The sequence below is a fragment of the Leiobunum rupestre genome, chromosome 10 (assembly GCF_980474605.1).
Source record: "Leiobunum rupestre chromosome 10, qqLeiRupe1.1.hap1, whole genome shotgun sequence".
NCBI classification, from domain to species: domain Eukaryota; kingdom Metazoa; phylum Arthropoda; class Arachnida; order Opiliones; family Sclerosomatidae; genus Leiobunum; species Leiobunum rupestre.
Window position 1 is genome coordinate 30,190,098 of NC_143393.1, and position 21,277 is coordinate 30,211,374.

At 40.0% G+C, this 21,277-nt stretch overlaps 1 protein-coding gene across 2 annotated transcripts in view; it reads left to right on the forward strand.

Moving 5' to 3' along the window:
- The window catches only part of LOC149925355 (uncharacterized), a 65,578-nt gene extending 49,642 nt beyond the window's left edge, over positions 1-15,936 (forward strand). For both annotated transcript variants that reach the window (XM_090160832.1, XM_090160833.1), the window contains 5 exons: positions 1,257-1,499; positions 13,748-13,873; positions 14,023-14,151; positions 15,265-15,393; positions 15,699-15,936. In XM_090160832.1, coding sequence (XP_090016958.1) covers positions 1,257-1,499; positions 13,748-13,873; positions 14,023-14,151; positions 15,265-15,365 — 599 coding nt within the window. In that variant the 3' untranslated portion in view covers positions 15,366-15,393; positions 15,699-15,936. The remainder of the gene's footprint in view (positions 1-1,256; positions 1,500-13,747; positions 13,874-14,022; positions 14,152-15,264; positions 15,394-15,698) is intronic.
- The last annotated feature ends 5,341 nt before the right edge of the window (positions 15,937-21,277 follow it).

A 21,277-nucleotide genomic window follows, 5' to 3' on the forward strand; every position in this document is an offset into this window, starting at 1 on the left:
CTTGAAATGCTGCATTTGGCAGCGTGCTAAAACACTAAAAAACTGTCGCCAGTTGGGCGCTTACAAATTCTACCTTTCTTGATAGAGGAAAAGGGTGATCTGCCCATCTGACCGTTTATTATCGGTCCTCTTCTCAGGAAACCTCGGTCCAGGGGGTCTTGCCCCTGGCCGCGCCTGCCGGAGCCGGGCTGTCGGGAACCGCGCGCGAGAGCGAGCGAGGGATTTTCCACCTACGTCACGCATTCCTCAACCCGGCTCTTGCAGGCTATACAATACATTCGAACAATTTTCCACCACCCGCACTAAAAATAACCCAAAATATTTACAATAGCTATTTACAAATTGGATTTTCCGTCTTTCAACTCTAAAAAGGGACACATTTCAAAATACACACATACACAAAATTATATAAACATAATTTTAAAGGACTAAATTAAACAAATCATTTTACACTAAATTTAACATTAATTATTAAACATCAGATTTAATTGAAAACTGGTCAGAGTTTTTACAGGCCGTATGAAGTGAGCCGCGTTGAATCCTAGCTTGTGGTACCCCTGATGACGATTTAAAAAAAGCCGCGTATTTCTTACATAAAAATAGAAAATGCGTTTCTCATAGCAATGTTGTGATTTCGGCGGCCCAACGTTAGATTCCAGATCACAATTAAGATTTTCTTATTCTGGGGCACAACGTTAGTTTCCAGATCACAATTAAGATTTTCTTATTCGGGGGCATAACGCTAGATTCCAGATCACAATTAAGATTTTCTTATTCGGGGCACAACGTTAGATTCCAGATCACAATTAAGATTTTCTTATTCGGGGGCACAACGTTAGATTCCAGATCACAATTAAGATTTTCTTATTCGGGGGCACAACGTTAGATTCCAGATCACAATTAAGATTTTCTTATTCGGGGGCACACCGTTAGATTCCCGATCACAATTAAGATTTTCTTATTCGGGGGCACACCGTTAGATTCCGGATCACAATTAAGATTTTCTTATTCGGGGTCACAACGTTAGATTCCCGATCACAATTAAGATTTTCTTATTCGGGGGCACAGTGTTAGATTCCCGATCACAATTAAGATTTTCTTATTCGGGGGCACAACGTTAGATTCCCGATCACAATTAAGATTTTCTTATTCGGGGCACAACGTTAGATTCCATATTACCTCAGTGGATTTGTTCATTTCCGAATACATTTTACGGATGTATCCCGATGATAATTGTCCACTTGTGATTTTTACAGAATGTGACAAAGGATTTTACGGTTTGAAATGTGCTGAAAAATGTAATTGCCAAAACGGAGCGGTCTGCGATCCCGTCGGAGGAGTCTGCATTTGCGGCCCAGGTTGGCTAGGTGAGCACTGTGACCGGCCATGCCCAGAAGGATTCTATGGCTCGGATTGCAAATTTCAGTGTCAGTGTAACGAAAAGACCTTCAGGGGATGCAACCATATTTCTGGAAAATGTTCCGAGAAATTAAGAATAGGTAACTCGCAATTTTTTGTACTAAAATACACTCCTTTTCTTAGGTTCGTAACTTTGATTCTAAATTTTCACCCATAATTGTTATTTAAAATTTCCTAACCTAAATTATGACGTCTAATAGATTAAATTTTCAATATCAGGCTCAGCCTTGAGTTAAATATTATGTAGCATTTTAAATACGTTTCTTGATTTACTTTAATTATATAAATGAATGATATTTATAATTTTATATACAGGGTGTCTGATTTTGCTCGGAAAGGGTTGTTATTTCAAAAACTATAATAGAGTTTTGACATTTTCAGGGTATACGTAGGAAGTAAGAAACTATATCATTTCTAAAGTTCAGAAAATGTTATAATGTTTTTCAAAAATTTATATTTTGAGCGGTAAGTGATAAACGAAAACCGTCGATGAGAAAGTTGTAGAGCACACTTGAAAACGTACAAATAACGTTGGTTCAGAAGAAAAAGACCGTTATTCCACAAAAATAAGACGTTGGTCATAGTGTTACTCGGAATGTTGTACAGGAGAGGTGGTAATGGGGCCCTCGAAAGCTTACCATACGACTACACAATGATATACCGGAATTATTCCTCACTTTAGGTTTAATTCTATAAACAGAGTCATACTTGCGGAATTATGAAAGTATTATCTCTCTTGGGGCAAGAGATGCAGCCATTCCTTACCATCACTTGACTCCGACGGCAGAGGATAACTATTAGAGTGATTATCTACGGCGGAGACCAAACGAGAACTGACCTTTTTTTGCACAACCTCCTCTCCGCCAACCCACTAGTAGGGCTGCCAGACCAACAGTCTCCAAAACCAACCTCTAAAGGAAGGCAATAGCCATGTTAAAAAATTTTGGAAATTTACTTCGTGTGTGTTTAATTTGTAGGTTATCAGCATAACACATTTCATTAGTTTCGTAGGAAACCAAAGGTCATAATCTATATTATTATCAGACAATGCACATAATAATAATAATACCACCGTTTTCTGCGATGTAGCATCTCTCTAAATGAACGCTGGATAATATCGGGAGTGACCAGACGGAAAGCTTCAAGCGCTTTTTGGCGTAACTCATCAATGTTTGCATGGGCGTCTGGTATACATGCGCCTTGATAAATCCCCCAAAAAAATCGAGTTGTGTTAAGTCAAGTGATCTGGGAGGACCACTCCTTCCAATCCATCCCTGAGTGAACTCGGTGTTAAAATAATCGGCAACAACACGAGCTTGATGTTGGAACCATAGACGTCTAATTAACCAAATAAATGTCGTCCAACTCGTACGCTACTTTGTTCTGCACGATGTTAACGTAGTTCTGCCCATTCAGACGTTCTTGAACGAAGAAAGGGGAACAAAAATCCTACGTTGAGTAGGAATTTCACTTTGTGGGGATGAGGGAATCATCATTGCGGATTTACGTCACTCTACCTTTGGTTGTTTTGGTGGTTAAATCAGTCATCTCTAGAAAAGGAACACTCGTCGGAGACTAAGAGCTGATTTAGAAAATCAGCACAGGTCGGTCCAAAATTGTTTGGGAAATGGTCTGCAGGTCGGTTAATAGTCGTTGTCGGTAGCCTGCCTAATTCGAAAATTAACAAGATTTATTTATTGTCGGTATATTGCTACGCTACAAGGAATTACATCGTGTTAAAGTTGAGGATACCTCGGAGTGGGGTTTCCCGGTTGAGGTACGTGCGGAGCCGGGAGAGAACATGAGTTTCAATTGGTTACGAAGACTAGACAACACATGGTCGAGATAAGTTATGAGGCTCGAAGTATGCAGATGGCCATTTGCCACATTAGAGTACCATAAGCCGTTGAAAGGTACTTGGAGATTTGCAAAGATAAAAGATGTCTTCACTTTAACCGTTTCGGAAAATTCAAACTGAAAGTAACCAGAAACCAAGTCGAAAGTAGTGAAGAGGATAGATCCGGTGAGGCAATCAAGTGCGTCGTCAACTCGCGGTAAGGGGTGGACATCTTTCTTGGTAACCGGGTTCAGACGTCCTAATTCACGCAAAACCACCAAGAGCCATCCTGTTTTTTGACGAGGATAACCGTTGCGCCCCAAGTGCTGCAGTACTCTTTACGGAGTTTCTCAACTTCTTTGCGGAGGACCTCTTGTTTATTGAAGAATATTCGGTAAGGGTAACAACGTACTGATGCGGCGTCTCCAGAATTTTTTTATGGGTGATCAATGACGTGCGCCAAAGGTCGGTCTTGTGTTTGGAAAACACGGAGATGTGTTTCTGGAGAAGACTGCGGATGGCTGGGGACTCTTTCTTGACAGTTGTGGACCCACGTCCAAGTGGTCCGGAAGTTGGGAATCGCCCGTAGATTCTACCTGGTCGAGAAGTGGAAGCTCAAGGATTTCATGAGTGGTGCCGACATGGCAATTTTGTGGTAGAAGTATAAAGCGATGGGATGGGTTTGCAGCACAGATTTACGCACGGGCATTTAGAAAACGGGCTAGGAGTCCATAACGCTCATCGTAAGAATTGGGGATATGCACTTCAATCGGAATTTCCGAGAAAGGTGGAATAGTCACGTTGGAGAGGCATTGAACGTGACTATAATGAGCGACGAGGTGGTCAGGCAGGGGAAAGCTGTCATTGCGTATGGAGATTCTGCGCTTTCGGAAGCTGATATCTATGTTATGAGTAAAATTCCAATCCCAAGAGTAAGTCATGATGGAAGTTATCCAAAATTGAGGCCGTCAATTTGAAAGGTGGTTTCGCCTATTTTCAGCGTGAAGCTGGTTGAACCAATTGGATTTATGAGGCTACCATCTGCGACGTGTATTATACTGGCCGGGTGGTTGTGTTATTATGTTTTTGGTGCTGCCGGAGTCGAGGCTGACTTCGATAGAGGAATTAGTTTGTCAAAAGGGAAGGTTCGTGGAATCGTCGACCTCTAGACTGGGAACGAAAACGGTCCTGATAACGGGCTCCGTTCTCTTTGCGACCATAGGATGAGTGGTGATCATCAAGCCCACAGAGATGGGATGGACTACACTCCCTGTGGCGTTTCAGATCGTGAATGTCTCTTCGCAAATCTTCGATTGGTGTCAGGTAGAGGAGATGTTGTAACGGTTTTTTATTCATAAAATGGCTGGTTCACCCCTAAAAGCTGGTTCCCTTTAAACGTTCAAAAAATATATATTTACACGAGTCAGTGGTGACAAGTGGCACATCGCATCCACCTGGAGATGGAATTCGAACGCCCGAACTACGTCATGGAATTTTCCCCGAAAATGTGTTCCTGGCGAGGGGATGGTCATCCTCGGAGCACCACAGGAGGTCGGGAAGAAAAATAATAGGAAAGACCCAGAAAAAGAAGAGAGGGTCAGGCAGTGCAGAGCTGGTCACCAACTAGAATAGTCGAGCTACGTTCTCTCTTTAAAAAAAAATGAAGCGAAGTCCTCGTGAAAAAGTAATGCGCGAGTGAAGCGAAGAAACGTGGTACGAGTGGTACGCTGAAAAGTGTAACAGGCAAGAGACGCTGATGTGTCGTTCTGCCAAGGACCGAATTATTTCGCTGGAACCCAGATTCGCCAGATCGCTGAACTAAAATACGGTACCGTATAAACATTTACGTAACTTGGGGAACCAGCCAATATCATGATTTTAGTTTTAAGTTAGTTTATAAGTTAGCTGACTGTTTTGGTTAAATTAGTTTTAAGTCGGGTTTTTAATGTTTGAATATGTTTTATTATGAGTGTGCAAATAAACCTTTTATTATATCTTAATGTCGACGCTTTCCTTACACTAAGCTATAATGCTAATTAAATATTCCCTAGACAACGTATCAATTATTTTATCCCACTTTTATTATTAATACCATTAAAAAGTGTCGCATTTTGGGGTCCCCGTCCGGGATCTGAATATGACCAAAGAAATTAACATTTTTTAATTTAAATGTCATATAATGTATATTTATAGTTAACGTAATAACCCCTTTTGTTAACTAATGTTCATTTTGGCTAAGTCGCAGTCACTCGTTACGACGCTAGTTAGAATTTATGTAATTTAAAAATTCAAAAATTTAATTTCCATCCTCGGTTAATTATTCACTTAATTTAATTACGTATTTCTTAGTGGAGAATACGGTTGTTGGTGCCAGTGTAATTTGTTTAACCGTTGGATTTGCTATTTTGTTTTGTTCTCGTTGCTCGTACCGATAGCGGTATTTGTTAGGAAAATTTTCCCACTCTTTTGGTTAATTAAATTCTGGGAATTCTTTTTTTTTCGTGAGCTTCAATTCATGAAGTTTACGCCGAAGCACGCTAAGTGTTTTCCCCAATATAGTCGCCAAACGAGTTGTGACGTATGCTACCGCGCTTTTACAGAATTTCAGAGAGACGAGCGCGCGGCGCGTAGACAAAGCGAACGCTCCTTAGTCCTCCCCTTGGTTAGGAAAATTTCTATAACGCGACGTCACCAAAAGAATATGGCGCCAATCCAAAATTCCGCAAATGCAGACCCCACGCTGTCCGCTAGTGGGCCGACGATTACTATACCTACCCTTACGGGCACGACGCCTGGCGGCAGTACAGTTACTAGCGTAGCGCCATTTTCGGTTTCCAATTCCTCGCTACCCGGGGGCCTAACGAATGTTGTCGCCGGTATTCCTAATAATACCGTTTCGATAAACCCAGGCCTACCAGTAAATACCATGGTTAATATCCCTCAATCTACTTCCAATGACCCCATGTTGGCGATGCAGCAACAATTGAGCGCTTTAATGCAACAAGTGGCTATGCTTACTAGCCAATTAGCAGCCCAACAGGCGAATTTCAGCGCCCCCCTTAACAATTGCACCCCGGTCAATTCTTTTATTCCAGCGCCCATTGCTACTGGAATACCGACGAGTGCCGCGATGGGAGGGCCCGTTCCCGTGACTGGCGCACCCATTGCACCGCAAATGTTTTCTTCGGGAGGTAATGTTACGCAGGCGATTGGCACCCCTATCGTGTCTCCCCAGGCAGGTCAATTTCCAGCACCTAGCGCACCGGTTCCCGCCCCTAGTTTATTTCCTCCTTTGATAGGCACCGGAAATGTATATTTATTGCCCTCGGTAGCCGGCTCGGTTTCCGGTCTCCCCGCGCCAGGCTTTACTCACTCGCAACCACACCCGGGATTACCGAAGTCGTGGCTACCAGCGGTATCTATGCCAAGCTTTTCGGGTGCCGCTAATGGCCCCACTGTTAAAGAATTCTTGACCAAAGCTCAGCAAATTTTGGCCGGCCGCGATTGTCCGGAAGCTGTTTTTGTTAAGCGCTGGGTACCCGGTATGCTCACTGGGTCGGCTTGGGACTGGTTTGCGGGTCAGACTGAATTTCAGACTTTTTCTGATTTTTCAACAGCCATTACCGCTGAATTTCAGCTCGACACAAATGACGAGCAAATCTTGGACCAAATACATAATCGTTGTCAAAAAGACAAGGAGAGTTCTAGCAATTATATAGAAGCTATATTGACCTTACTGCGCAAGCTGTCAGAACCCCTTACGGTGCGCGAGCAGATCCGTTTAATTAGGCGCAATTTACGTAAGGATATTCGAATTCCTTTGGCTACAAAACAATATGCACGCGTTAGAGAGTTGCTAGGCGACGCCGTCTTAACCGAGCACGCGTCCCAAGATCCGCGTGAGTCCGCGGGCAGCTCCAATACCTCTGCCGCGAAGTATTTCACTCCCGGTCCGAAAGCGCCATTAACTTGCATGCATTGTGGCAAGCCGGGCCATTATCAAAAATTTTGCCCCAATCGCCGTGAAACGTCAACCCCGTTAAACAGTGAGGTGAAGCTTTTCGTCCCCACATGTCATGGCTGCGGCGAAAAAGGCCATATCAAGCCGCGTTGCCCAAAACGCACCCACCAGGGAAAAGATCACCCCGGAGGGGAGAAGTCGGGCACTCCCCCCGGATATCGGAAGTAAGCCCAATCTTAGGAAATATTTCGATCGAGATTAGTGGCCTTCCGCAATTAGCTTGGATTCAGATTTTCGTTAATGGTAGGGAGTGCACGGCTTTGGTGGATCCAGGATCCTCGTGTACCTTGGTAGACGAAACCTTTAAAAATAATTTAACTTTAATTAAAAACCGCCGAAATCGGCACAAACTTGGTTTAAAATTGGCGAATAAAACGCGATTAACCTCGTCGGGCTCTGCGGAAGTTGAATTCTCCTTGCCGGGAAAAACTGAATCCATCACTGTATATTTGGTTCCAAATTTAAATTGTCAGTGTATTTTGGGGATGGATATTCTCCGAAAGTGTGGCCTAATAGCTAATTATAAAGAAATGCGATACGCATGGGCTAGCGAACCCACGAAATTCTTTGATTTTTCTCAAAACGTAAATACCTCTATAAAGCAGTCCTCTCCTTTCTTATGCCATGTGCAAAATGTCGAAATTGACGAGGTCGACTTAAAAAAGGCCTTATCTATGGCTCAAGTCTCTGATGACCAAAGCCAACAATTAAATGCTGTTGTTGTTGATTATAAACATTTGTTCGCGACGGTACCGGGACGTACCGGCACCGCCACGCATTATATTGACACTGCTGACGCGACCCCTATAGGCCGCGCCCCCTATCGATACTCACCCTTTAAAAAGAACCAAATTGACGAAATTGTCTATGATATGCTTAGTCAGGAGTTAATAGAACCAAGTAACGGTCCCTGGAGCTTTCCCTGTATCCTAGTTTCAAAAAAGGATGGAGGCTTCCGTCTTTGCGTGGACTATCGTGACTTAAATGACGTCACCATTAAGGATTCTTACCCCCTCCCCCGCATAGATGACATTTTGGATTCAATTCGCTCCCCTAAATTTATTTCGACGCTTGATCTCAAAGCTGGGTATTGGCAAGTGCCTCTTGACCCCAATAGTCGTGATAGGGCCGCGTTTATTACGCACAAAGGCCTCTTTCGTCCAAAAGTTTTAATGTTTGGACTGAAAAATGCTCCCGCCACTTTTCAGCGGATGATTAACCGTTTATTTGGACCTCTAGCGTCCGAAGGGGTTAGCTCATACCTAGACGACTTAGTCGTGATTTCTCAGACGTTCGAAGAGCATCTCGCGACTTTAGAAAAAGTTTTTAAAATCTTATCCGATAAAGGCTAGTAAAACAACATTTTGCGTAAACAAAACTCGGTTTCTGGGCCATGTCATTAGTACAGAGGGAATATCAGTTGATCCAGAGAAAACTCGTGCCATAAGCGCCCTAGCACCCCCTAAAAACATTAAAGCGTTACGCTCCTTTTTAGGGATGGCCAGTTACTATCGGCGTTTCATTAAAAAAATTTCTTCCCTGGCGTCCCCTCTTACAGCCTTACTCCATAAAGACGTACCCTTCGTTTGGACTACCGCCCATAATTCCGCCTTTTATGCGCTTAAAACTGCTTTAACGTCGGCTCCTATACTCGTAGCTCCAAATTTTAAAAAGCCTTTTGTTATTCAGACCGATGCCTCGGATACGGCAATAGGCGCAGTATTACTGCAAAAACAAGATGGTCGGCTCCATGTCATTCGCTACGCGAGTCGCACCCTCAGCGATGCTGAGAAAATGATTGTACTACGGAAAGGGAAGCCCTAGCTGCAGTGTGGGGTGTAGGTCAATTTCGTCCATATGTTGAGGGAGAACATTTCGATCTTTATACTGATCATTCCGCTCTTGTGTGGCTTTTGAAAACACCTGATCCTATACAGGTAAATACGCTCGTTGGTACGCCAAACTCCAGGCTTTCGATTACACCGTGCACCATATTTCCGGTGACAAAAATGTGATAGCGGACGCGTTGTCACGTTTACCAGTGGCTTTGGACCAGGATGGTTTACACCCACCTTGCCCAGAACCCACCGGATGTGTCGCCGTTGCTTTGGCAGCGCCACCTAATCTTATCGCCATGTCAGTGGAGGTTCTTGTTGAGGAGCAAGCTAAGGACGATTGCCTTAGCCCTCTGGTGAAATATTTTTCTGAAAACACTCCCCTCCCCTCCGAATCCACTGAGTATGCTCAACTCGTCAACCACTGCAAAATGCTTAATGGGATATTACATAGACTTCCCCGTAACGTTAAAAAGGCAGACGAAAACTACAAAATTTGGGTTCCCAAGTCACTTTATCATAGCGTTTTACAACTAACCCATGACGTTAAATCCGCCGGTCATTTAGGTAATTTTAAGACTCTTAGGCGCATGCGCGAAAGATATATCTGGGACGGGATGACCCGCGCGGTAAGGGAATACGTTTTCTCCTGCGACGCGTGCCAACGGCACAAAGTCCCCCAACAATCCCCTGCCGGTCTTATGCGTTCTGCGAAGATCACCGATCCATGGAGTGTCATTGGGATAGATTTGAAGGGCCCATATACTCCTAGTAGGCATGGAATTACGCAACTCCTTGTCGTAACTGACATGATGACCAAATGGGTAGAGATATTCCCCCTCCGCCGTGCTACTACCAAACCTATAGTCAATTTGCTGGTGGACCAGGTATTCACCCGTTTCGGTTTACCAGTGACCATAGTTAGTGACAATGGAAAACAATTTGTGTCGAAAATTATGCGTGATACTTGTCAAGTGTTAGGTATACGTAATAGATATACTTCCTTCAATTCACCGCAATCCAATCAAACGGAACGAATAAATCGAACCTTAACAACTATGATAGCTACCTATGTGGAAGACAACCACAATGACTGGGATTTAGGCCTACAACAGTATGCCATGGCGCTACGCACGGCCACTCACGAATCAACGGGTTTCACGCCCGCTTATCTTAATTTTGGTCGCGAGCTCCGCACTGTGGCTGATATAAGTTTCCCCATGTCCCATGAGAACGTCCTTAGCGACGAGTCCATCCATAGCCACGGGCTTGCTATTAAAGAACGAACTGAAAACGCGGTAACTCAGGCCCAAGATAGTCTTGCCGCGGCGCAGGCCCGTCAAGCCAAGTATTATAATAATAAACATCGTGATTTTGAATTTGATATTGGCCAATTGGTCTTCAAGCGTTCGCACTTTTTGTCTTCCGCTGGCGCTCGTTTCACCTCGAAATTAGCTCCTCGTTGGGAGGGCCCTTTTGTCATTGCTGAAAAGCTATCACCCCTGACCTACCGATTAAAATGTTTTAAGGGTGGGAGAATTTTAAAAGGTACGTTTCACATTCATGAATTGAAGCTTCATGTTGAGCGAACTACCAAAAACTTATCTGAGCCTCCGGTTTCTGCGCGTAATGCCGATCCGGATTCTTATCAGGTCTTAGAACCTATGTCTGTTGCGCGTCCGGCCAACATTGATAGGCTTTGTAGCGCGTTAAGCGAAAATAGGGAGCTTTCTGCTGAACTTAGCGACAGTGAACATTCCCCTAGGTTTCGTAGCCTCAGATCTCGCGATCCAGTTACTGGACGTGTTATTTACGCGTGATTTTGCTAGGAGTCATTTTGTCTCCTATTGTTGATTGTTTAATCTTGTATATTATTCTAATATCGTGCTATATATTTTTTTTAACGTTTTATGATTACAAAGCTACGATTTCATACCAATTTTAACCGTATTGTAGTAATTTTTATTTTTGGCCATTGTAAATAATAAGGTATACCTTAGTGTCTTAGTGTTCTAATTATGTTAATTGTGTTTATTTGTATTGATGGTATTGCGCGTTTTTTTTAGCTGTTTTTTTTTTAATTATGTTGAGTGGGGAAGAGTTGTAACGGTTTTTTATTCATAAAATGGCTGGTTCACCCCTAAAAGCTGGTTCCCTTTAAACGTTCAAAAAATATATATTTACACGAGTCAGTGGTGACAAGTGGCACATCGCATCCACCTGGAGATGGAATTCGAACGCCCGAACTACGTCATGGAATTTTCCCCGAAAATGTGTTCCTGGCGAGGGGATGGTCATCCTCGGAGCACCACAGGAGGTCGGGAAGAAAAATAACAGGAAAGACCCAGAAAAAGAAGAGAGGGTCAGGCAGTGCAGAGCTGGTCACCAACTAGAATAGTCGAGCTACGTTCTCTCTTTAAAAAAAAATGAAGCGAAGTCCTCGTGAAAAAGTAATGCGCGAGTGAAGCGAAGAAACGTGGTACGAGTGGTACGCTGAAAAGTGTAACAGGCAAGAGACGCTGATGTGTCGTTCTGCCAAGGACCGAATTATTTCGCTGGAATCCAGATTCGCCAGATCGCTGAACTAAAATACGGTACCGTATAAACATTTACGTAACTTGGGGAACCAGCCAATATCATGATTTTAGTTTTAAGTTAGTTTATAAGTTAGCTGACTGTTTTGGTTAAATTAGTTTTAAGTCGGGTTTTTAATGTTTGAATATGTTTTATTATGAGTGTACAAATAAACCTTTTATTATATCTTAATGTCGACGCTTTCATTACACTAAGCTATAATGCTAATTAAATATTCCCTAGACAACGTATCAATTATTTTATCCCCCTTTTATTATTAATACCATTAAAAAGTGTCGCAATGTGAGTTGATTGACAACGGGCTATTTGCTGGCCAGGGCGGTTGTTAAGAGTTCCATAATTTTGCCATTTCCAGTGGGGTCGTCAGGAGAAGTTGGCTTGCAATTTATCTAAAGACTCGGTCACATTAAAACCATTTTGTAACGCAGTTGCGAGTTCAATCCTTTCAAAAAAATTACTTTTCCCGCTTCTGGCATGGAATTATTAGCCAACGAGCCAAGTGCCATAACTAAGCGGTAGTATTTGATTTGATCTTTGTTGGGCTGTTGATGGTGGCAGAGTAGTTTGTTAAAAATGGAGCGCGATGTTAGCCCAAATTTGGATCGGATAGCTGCCGGCCAATCAGCCCATGAGTATTGAGACATTGTATTGTAACGAATCAGCCGAGACGGCCCAAAAGTAACAATCTAGGGCCCTGCCTTGAAGAATGGTAGTCATGAATGAGATCTCCCACGCATTGTAACCCGGCCACCTGAATTAATGGCTTTAAAAGTCACTTATTGACTTAGGACTAAGGTGGTGCCTTGGGTATTAGCCTAGCTGATTATTATCTTATCCTCATCCGTGCGGCCCAAAGGGCTTTCGTTAAACAAGGCAATCCACCCGAATGTGTATTGATTGTCGGGGTCATATTTTAGCAGGTGCTGGCGAATATTGGCGGTGCAAATGAACTGAGCCAGCAGCGCGAACAGTTCGTCAGAGGTAGCCATGTTGGGAGCGCAGTCCTGGGGCAGAATGAAGTACGAAAAATGCAAGGAAGCGAGGCAATCGGTGGCGCAATCGAAGTAATTATCGGTAAAAATCTCGGGATACGAGTAGATTTCGGTATCAGAAGTAGCGCTCATGCGAATTAGGGATGAAAAAGAGCTGGTGCCTCCACAAGTTGTTACTCTACGAAGAGCCTGTGATGGTAGGCCAAGAAAGACTCGTAAAGGACGTCAAAAATAATTCATTTACAAATACAGTTTAAATAAGAACATATAGAAGCTACGCGAAGCCCGAACTGGTAGATGGAACGACCAACGGACGGATGGTGACCGGAAGAGAGGGTCCACGCCGTTGGAAGCTTTGTTCAGTGATAGACCTCCCACTATTTCCTAGACGACCGGGTCGAGCTTTTGCAGCAGGCAGTCCAGCCGTCCCTTAGAGAAGGCTCAGCGTTTTCGGATAATGTCTCTTCTCTTCGGGTAATAGCTGCGCCCTGACCGCGGAGACAACAAGTCTTTTTACTAGCCAATGACCTTCGGACCTTTGCTACTTCGGTCTATATTTTCGTCAATCTTATGAGAGTTGTTTGGTGGGCTCGTCTACCTTGCCATGGTTACGCGTGACAATATAGTAAGATTTTTGTTATTTTTTAAAGATAGATGTTATGCTTGATGGGCGAATAGACGTGAAAAGGTTCCTAATTTTCTTAAGTTAAATATCCTCTATCACAAATATATTTTTTCACAGATCAACTTAATTTAACCTAAACCTTACTTCAATTAATTAAAACAGCTCGAAAAACTAGTCTTACCATCAATTCGCAATTTTCAAAGACCCAGGAAACAGTTGCTACGTTTAGTAGCTTCTGAATGTTGTACCTCCTTGACGGTGTATCTTGCTTAAGTACCGCGGCTGTAGTCTTTTTAAAAGAATGGTCTACCCATACATTTTTGTGTTATGGGTTAGTGCGCTCCAAGTAAATGAATTATCGGTGTACCCGCCCTTGAGGAACTTCTGTATTACACTGAACATAATATGTATTCTTATTCATAGGTTGCAATGACGGATTCTATGGAATAAACTGCACTGATACTTGCCAGTGTACACACAAGTTTTGCGGTTCTACTGATGGTGTTTGCACTTGCCCTTCGGGTTTCCGAGGTCAAAAATGCGACGAAGGTGAATACATTTATTTTAACATTGTTAATAGTCCCTCTTTTGTCATAGTAAATAAAATAAAAATATTTGGCGTTTTATTGTGATTTATGTTGTAAATGTATGTAATTTCAATATATTTATATCGTTTTCAATTAATGTTGAACTTCTAGAATGCTCTCAGGGTTTTTTTGGACCCAGCTGTAAAATGAATTGTAATTGCCAAAACGGTTCACCGTGCCATTCCAAAACAGGGTTTTGTGACTGCCAGGAGGGATACTATGGGAAATCATGCGAGTTCGGTAAGTTTCATTAGGAAAATAAACATGGAAATGTCGAAGGTTATTGATTCTCAGAAACGACCGTCGTGTTAGAGCTGAGGTTTCTGGTCTTTTTCGAAGGCATTTGAAATGCCGTGCTGTAATGTGATAGACATATCTACTTCATTTTATAGTTTACATAAGACACTTTGACTGTATTGAATCTTATACATTTTCCATTTTATGTCAAATCTATTTTCGGAGTGAGCGTCTTCCATTTTTACCCGATGGCGGCAGTGGTTTGTTAGTGAAGATAGCCAACGATTTTGAAAAAAATCATGTTACGTAAGCCGCGTTCACACTAGACACTTTGGAACCGTTTTAAAACGGTTTCGAAAGATCAAATTGTAAAATTTTGCTGTCGAATGTATTTATCGTACGGCTATTAAGCCGGGCGGATTTTTAAGCAGAGTCAAAAGGTTAAGTTTTATGACCTTTCGAAATTTTCACTTTGGTCGAGTATTTGGGATTTTATATTGACCACTCCTATCGCAAACTGACCATTTTGGACCATATTGACCACTCCTATCGCAAACTGACCATTTTGGACCATATTGACCACTCCTATCGCAAACTGACCATTCTGGGCCATATTGACCACTCCCACCGCAAACTGACCATTTTTAACCATATTGACCACTCCCATCGCAAACAGACTATTTTTAACCATATTGACCACTCCTGATTAAAACTGACCATTTTTGACCATATTGACCACTCCTGATTCAAACTGGACAGTTTTGGCCATTTTACCCAATTTTAACTTTGAATGGCCAGTTTTACGCATGTTTGACATGAGCATCACAAAAGTCCAAATTTTAAAATTTTGGTGCCCATGAAATTAGCATATAAAATCCCATAAGGAAATTCCGGCTCGACAAAAGTGAAAATTTCGAGAGGTCATAAATATTGGCCTTTTGACTCTGCTTAAAAATCCGCCCGGCTGATACCAGCCTGGGGCATGGTCTAAAGGTTGGCATTTCTTTTTCTTGGATCCCAGACTTACAGTCCAAGACCTTCCCTTGTTAGTCAATTGTAAATTGTGTACAAATATAATTTTATAAATATACTTAGTTTTTATTGTTTTACTTTTAGGTTGCCCTCGTGGTACGTTTGGAAAGTTCTGCAGTAATCTGTGTAAATGCCCGGAATATCAAATTTGCGATAAGTCTAACGGCAATTGCGTAGATTCATGAATGAAGTAACATTTTAAAGAAGATACAGGTGTGTTCTTTTTAAGTTTAATAATATCAAAAATACAATATCGGATGTTTACGTTTATGTTTATGATAAATATAAAGATAATTTTAGGCCAATCTTTGCATTGAAAATTGTGAACTTTTAAATTAGAAAGGTAGGTAAGTAACTGTAGAAAATAAATCTAAATTACCTAAATTTTGAAACGCACTTTCGAGAAACTTCGTGATACGGATTTGTGACTCTCATTATTTTATCTACTTAGATTTTAAATCTATAAATTTATAAAAAAATTAATTTTACATTTTGCGATGTTTTTTTTCAAATCTCAGTGAGGTAATTGAAATTTGAGAAACCAGAAATTGAAAGTCCACTTCGATTTGACGACCGTAGTAGCAATAACGTAAATCAGAGATAAGAATGAATTGGAATTCGTGAAAAGAGACACCATCTGACGTGGCCATCCGTCTTCAAGTGCTTGCTCGTGCATTTCACACAACTTCTACTTGTTAAGATTCCGCTATTATTTGTTGATTTCTCATATTTTAAATAAAATTTCTCAGACTTTAATTTATTTTTTAAACTGAGATCTTACAAATGTTAGTTTAGTCATAAGCCTATCATAAGGTCCCCATAAGCAAAGGTCTAAGCCAAATTTTTGACGATCACATACCTGTTATTAAAAGGTAGGTATTCAAAATCTGTACCCGCCAGCAGTAGGCACAAGTAGGCACGTGCCTATGTTTAAAAATCTTAGGCCTATTATAGGGGCCTATAAAAGTTTAAAAAAATTGCCTCTGGGGCCTCCAAATGTGATTTTTAAATTTTATTTATTTTTAAAAATTGGTCATCTAGCCCCCTTAAAAAAGAACTCTCATTCAATTCCAATTTCCAAGAGTCCTAAATGGCCCTAACAAAACGTTCTCTTTTGAACCACCTATACTCGAAATCAATATTACTTGAGTACACAACCAAAGGCAGCGAACTCTGTGGTTTCTGCTTTTGGTAGTGTACTCTGTTAACATTGATATAGAGTATATGACAAAAGACTGGCCCGGGATGGGGAAGTCCGTCGTGCAAGGAAAGCAGCAAAAAAACCCACCTGTTCGCCTCAGTGATAACTTGTAAGAACCTTGGCTCCAACCAACACAATAAACATAAGCTTAATTTCTAGAAATTCTACAAAAGGGGGCATAAAGTGAGAAACTGGATTTCTTTAGTACGACTTAAACCGTTGCAACGCTTAAACGAAGGGAAATCCCCGCGGAGCTGAAGTCGAAGCGTAAAGCATCGTACCAGTCACTACTTTGAATAGAGAGCGTCCTGGGGATTAGGGTTTTTTCTTTTTTACACTTTGTCCCTTAAGCGAAATCACGTGATATCAGTGACCACTGATCGTAGCTAGAGAAAGGACCTAGACCTTCGGTGGTCAGACTTGTCCCAGATAACGCACGTTTCTTCATTTCGTTTTCTGCTCCTGAACAAACAGGTAGTTCTCAATTTCGATTCTCTCCCAGTCAAAATTTTTCGAAGTATCTTCCGAGACTAACTTTGCCAAACAGCCTTTTTAAAGGCTATTTAGCTGTTTTAAGCTAATTTTTAAACAGCCTTTTTCAAGGCTAATTAGCTATTCTAGCTAAATTTTTCAAACAGCTTTTTTCAGGGCTTTGATATAGCTGGTATTATTAAAAAGTCTAATTATAAATGTTTAATTTCCGACCCATGGTAAATTTTAAACTTACAAAATAAAAATATCAAAGGAACTGATACTTCATGGTTAAAAATATTTCTTTATTTTCATGGAGCTTTCGGACCGAGGTCCTTCGTCAGCCGTTAACTCGTTACTATTAGTAAGATTGCCTTCCAGTTCAGCCTAAACTAAATCCTTTTCCTAAAAGATTAATTGGCGGTAAAAATCGAGGTTTCAATTCTTCTGGGTATGACAAATATCAAATGATTGAATATTCAGTTGCAAAGGATGCAGTGTATTGTTTTTGTTGCCGTCATTTTTTAGGCAGTAGAAACACTGCATTTCTAAAGGGATTTTCGGATTTGAAAAACATGGGGAGACAATTCGAAGAACACTTTGCTTCCAGCAAATCTTCTCACCAACTAGCCTACAAAATGTACTTAGACTACATGGAATCCAAATTGAGGTTGATGGCACTAAGCTAAAAAGAGTAAACACCTATAAATACCTCGGTATATGGCTAGATAGCCAATTAACTTGGAATAACCATATTAATAATATATGCAAATCCCTTTCGAGAATCTGTGGTATTCTTTACCACTGTAAAAAAGCTATTCCTAGAAAAATGTTAATTGATATGTATCACGCCTTGTTTAATTCAACCTTATCCTATGGAATTGAAATTTGGGGAAACACGTCGAATCAAAATCTTAATAGACTTTCGACTCTACAAAAAAGGATAATTAGGACAATTTACAATGCGCCTTTTCTGGCCGGTACTAGGGATCTATTTAAAAAAAGTAAGATCTTAAAAGTCGAACAATTATTTAAAATGAAGGCACTACTATTTATTTATAAAGATCTACTAAACGTTGAACCCCTATTTGAATTTGTACATTTACGACGCTACGATAAATTAAAGCTTCCCCTTTGTAAAACCACAAAAAAATTGAACTCAATTTTTTACCATGGCGCTAACTTGTTCAACAAATTAGGTACAAATATTATAGAAATAGAAAGTTTTTTTAAATTTAAATCCTGTATTAAAAAGATTATGTTGGATGAGATTTAGCCTAGTTTTATATTTTATACCATATTTATTTTATATTTTTGTTTACTTTGTTTACTTTTACTCTTCCTTTTTTTTAATTAATATAATTGTTTAATGTAAAAATCTGTAATTGCGGGGCTTACAAGTCGCTAGCGACTTAGCCCCGCTATCCCCCCTCTTTTTTGTATACACCAAATGCACAATTAAATTGAAATTGAAATTGAATCCCGTGGATCAATAGTTTGCCAGGTTAACGACCACCATAGACTAGACGTTATTACAAACAGAGCGGTCCTATCTACACACGTGGAAGTGATTATTTTATGTGCCCAACAAGATTTAGCACTTCAGGGGAATACTTACACATCCGCTGACAATATTGGGAAAAGGGGAAACTTTATTGCAATATTAGATCTTTTAAAAAGAAAATGTCCTGATATAAAAGCCAAATGCGATAATATGCCGAATAATGCCAAATATTTGCACAGCACCATACAAAACGAAATAATTGGCATTTGTGCAAGTTTAGTGATAAAAATTATTGTTCAAGAGGTCAACGAATCCGGTGGATTCTACTCTGTAATAGCTGACGAAACACGAGACAACGCGGGAGTAGAGCAGTTAAGTCTTTGTATTCGATATACTAAAACAGAAATAGGTGTCGTAGAACGATTTATAGGGTTCACAGATTTACACAAGTTTGATTCTGAGAGTATCAAATTCAAAAACGTTTTATTAATTAAAATCATTAATGTGGAGTGGAGGGCCAAGTCGTCAAGTGATTTATAGCCCTCTTGTGTACATTGGCATATAACAAAACCAAAAAAAACTACAATAACACAACAAAAAAATATTAAAAAAAAGATATTAAAAAAAATTAACTAACAAACAATACTATAAAAAATGATTTTTGTTTTAACATATCGTAATCACTGATAAGAAAACCAAAAGATCAATTTAGTTACTTTAAAAACGTTTTATGACTCATTATGCGTTTTTTAAAACGCTCGATTTTATAAGGCGTTTTACGGTCTGATAAGTTTTACATTCTTCGAGAACATTGTGTACTTGGTTGTAAATATTTACTCCAAAGTAAAATATAGAGGTTATTTTCTTAGATGTGTTACAATATGGAGGTTCTATAAATTGTTCTGACCTTGTCAACCTTTTCGTTTGTTTCAGTTCAAATAAATATTCTGGTCCATTATTTTTGTTCTTATAGATGAAATTTATACAGGAATAATTAAATATTTGGTTTATATTTAAAATTTGACTTTTTTGATACAATTCTTTAGTTGGCGAATTCCATTTTACATTAAAAATAGATCTTAATGTTCGTTTTTGTAGTACTTTAATTTTATTCAGATTGTTTTTTGATGTATTACCCCATGTAACAATGCCATAAATAACGTACGAATAAAAAAACGAGTAATAAATTTCAAATAACAACTTTCGTGGAAAAAATTGTTTACATTTTTTAATTATATAGGTAGAGTATGATAATGTTTGGCACAGCGAATTGATATGATCAGTCCAGTTCAACCTATGATCAAACCAGATTCCTAGGTACTTGTATTTTAAAACTCTTTTTAACTCTACTCCCTTTACATAAATTTTACACAGACCCTGGTTTATTTTTTTATTGATATTTGAGAATATTATGTATTCTGTTTTCTTTTTATTTAATTTAAGACCAGCAATTATAAATCTTTTAAAAGAGGGTGGTTTCAAACTGGAGAATTGTGTTGCACAGACTTATGATGGAGCTAGTGTAATGAGTGGACACTTAAAAGGAGTAAGGGTTAAAGTAGAAGAAGCAGTAGGTGGCCATTGTCCGTACGTTCATTGCTACGGCCACCGCTTAAATTTAGTTTTAGTTGACTGTTGCTCCAAAATATCGACAGTTAGGGAATTACTTGGTTTGGTTCAAGCCATTTACAACTTTCAAAGCAATTCGGTTATTAGAAGTGAATATTTTGAAAACTCTCAAAAAGATCTAGGGTACGACATACTGAAAATGCCACAAAGCTGCGACACTTGATGGTGGAGCAAAAAAAAAGGGATTCACTATTTTAGAAATAGACTCGATTCCGTAGTTTTAACTTTAGAGAATCTGATTGAAAACGGAAAACCCGACGAGGCTGCTGAGTGTCGTGGGTATATATCCCAATTACATAACTTTAACAACTTAATATTAGTCGTTGCATTAGACGAAGTATTAGGCGTAACAAATTCCCTGTCGGAATATTTACAAAGTTCCAAAGTTATTTTTACGGAAGCCGTTGCCATTTGCCAAGCTACTGTCAAGACCTTAGAAGATTGTAGAAACTCTGAACGCTTTGATTCTATTTGGGAAGAAGCTACTAAAATTGCGGAATCGGCTTTTATTGCAGTACCTGACCGTAACAGCGAGCCTTTAGCTTTACGTAAACGTAAAATTATCCCTAACAGGAGATTAAAACATAGTGTGGTAACAATTACAACGGGGACCAGGGAAACTGAAGCAAAAACCCTAATAGACCAGATGAGGCCCACCTATTTCGAATTAATAACCAAATTTATTTCTGAAATGAAAATCCGGCTATTAGAAAACTCTGGTCTATATAATGGTATCATGGCGTCTGACCTTAACTCTGAGAACTTCCTAAACGAAATCGATATCCTAACACATTGTAACACATACGATAGGTTTCATTTCGACCTTGATTCCTTGTTAAGTACTACAAGGTTGTTCAATGCATTCCTGTCGCAAACACCATCTCAGAAAGAAGTTTCAGTTCCCTGAAAAGAAAAGAAACACGTCTTCGAACAACTATGGGAGAATTTAGACTTTCAAATCTGGCTACGTTGTCCATTAATCGGGATTTGTCGAATTGTTTAAAAGAAAACCCTAATTTAGTGGTTGACGAATTTGGTAAAAGCTCTAATCGAAGAGTATCATTCTTTGATTAAATTGCGAGGGCAGAAAATTTTATCTTTCCTAAGAAAACGTTTAAATTAACATATTAGTGTCATAATTTTAAAATTTTTACTTTAGTCAAGAAAATTCTTTAAAATCGGACATTTCAAAATTAAAATATATAGATAGGGGGGAGGGGTCTTTAAATCAGACCGGGCCTGTGTGTTAAAAATTCCTGGCGGTGGTACTGTCTGTACCTCCCAGTGGTTAT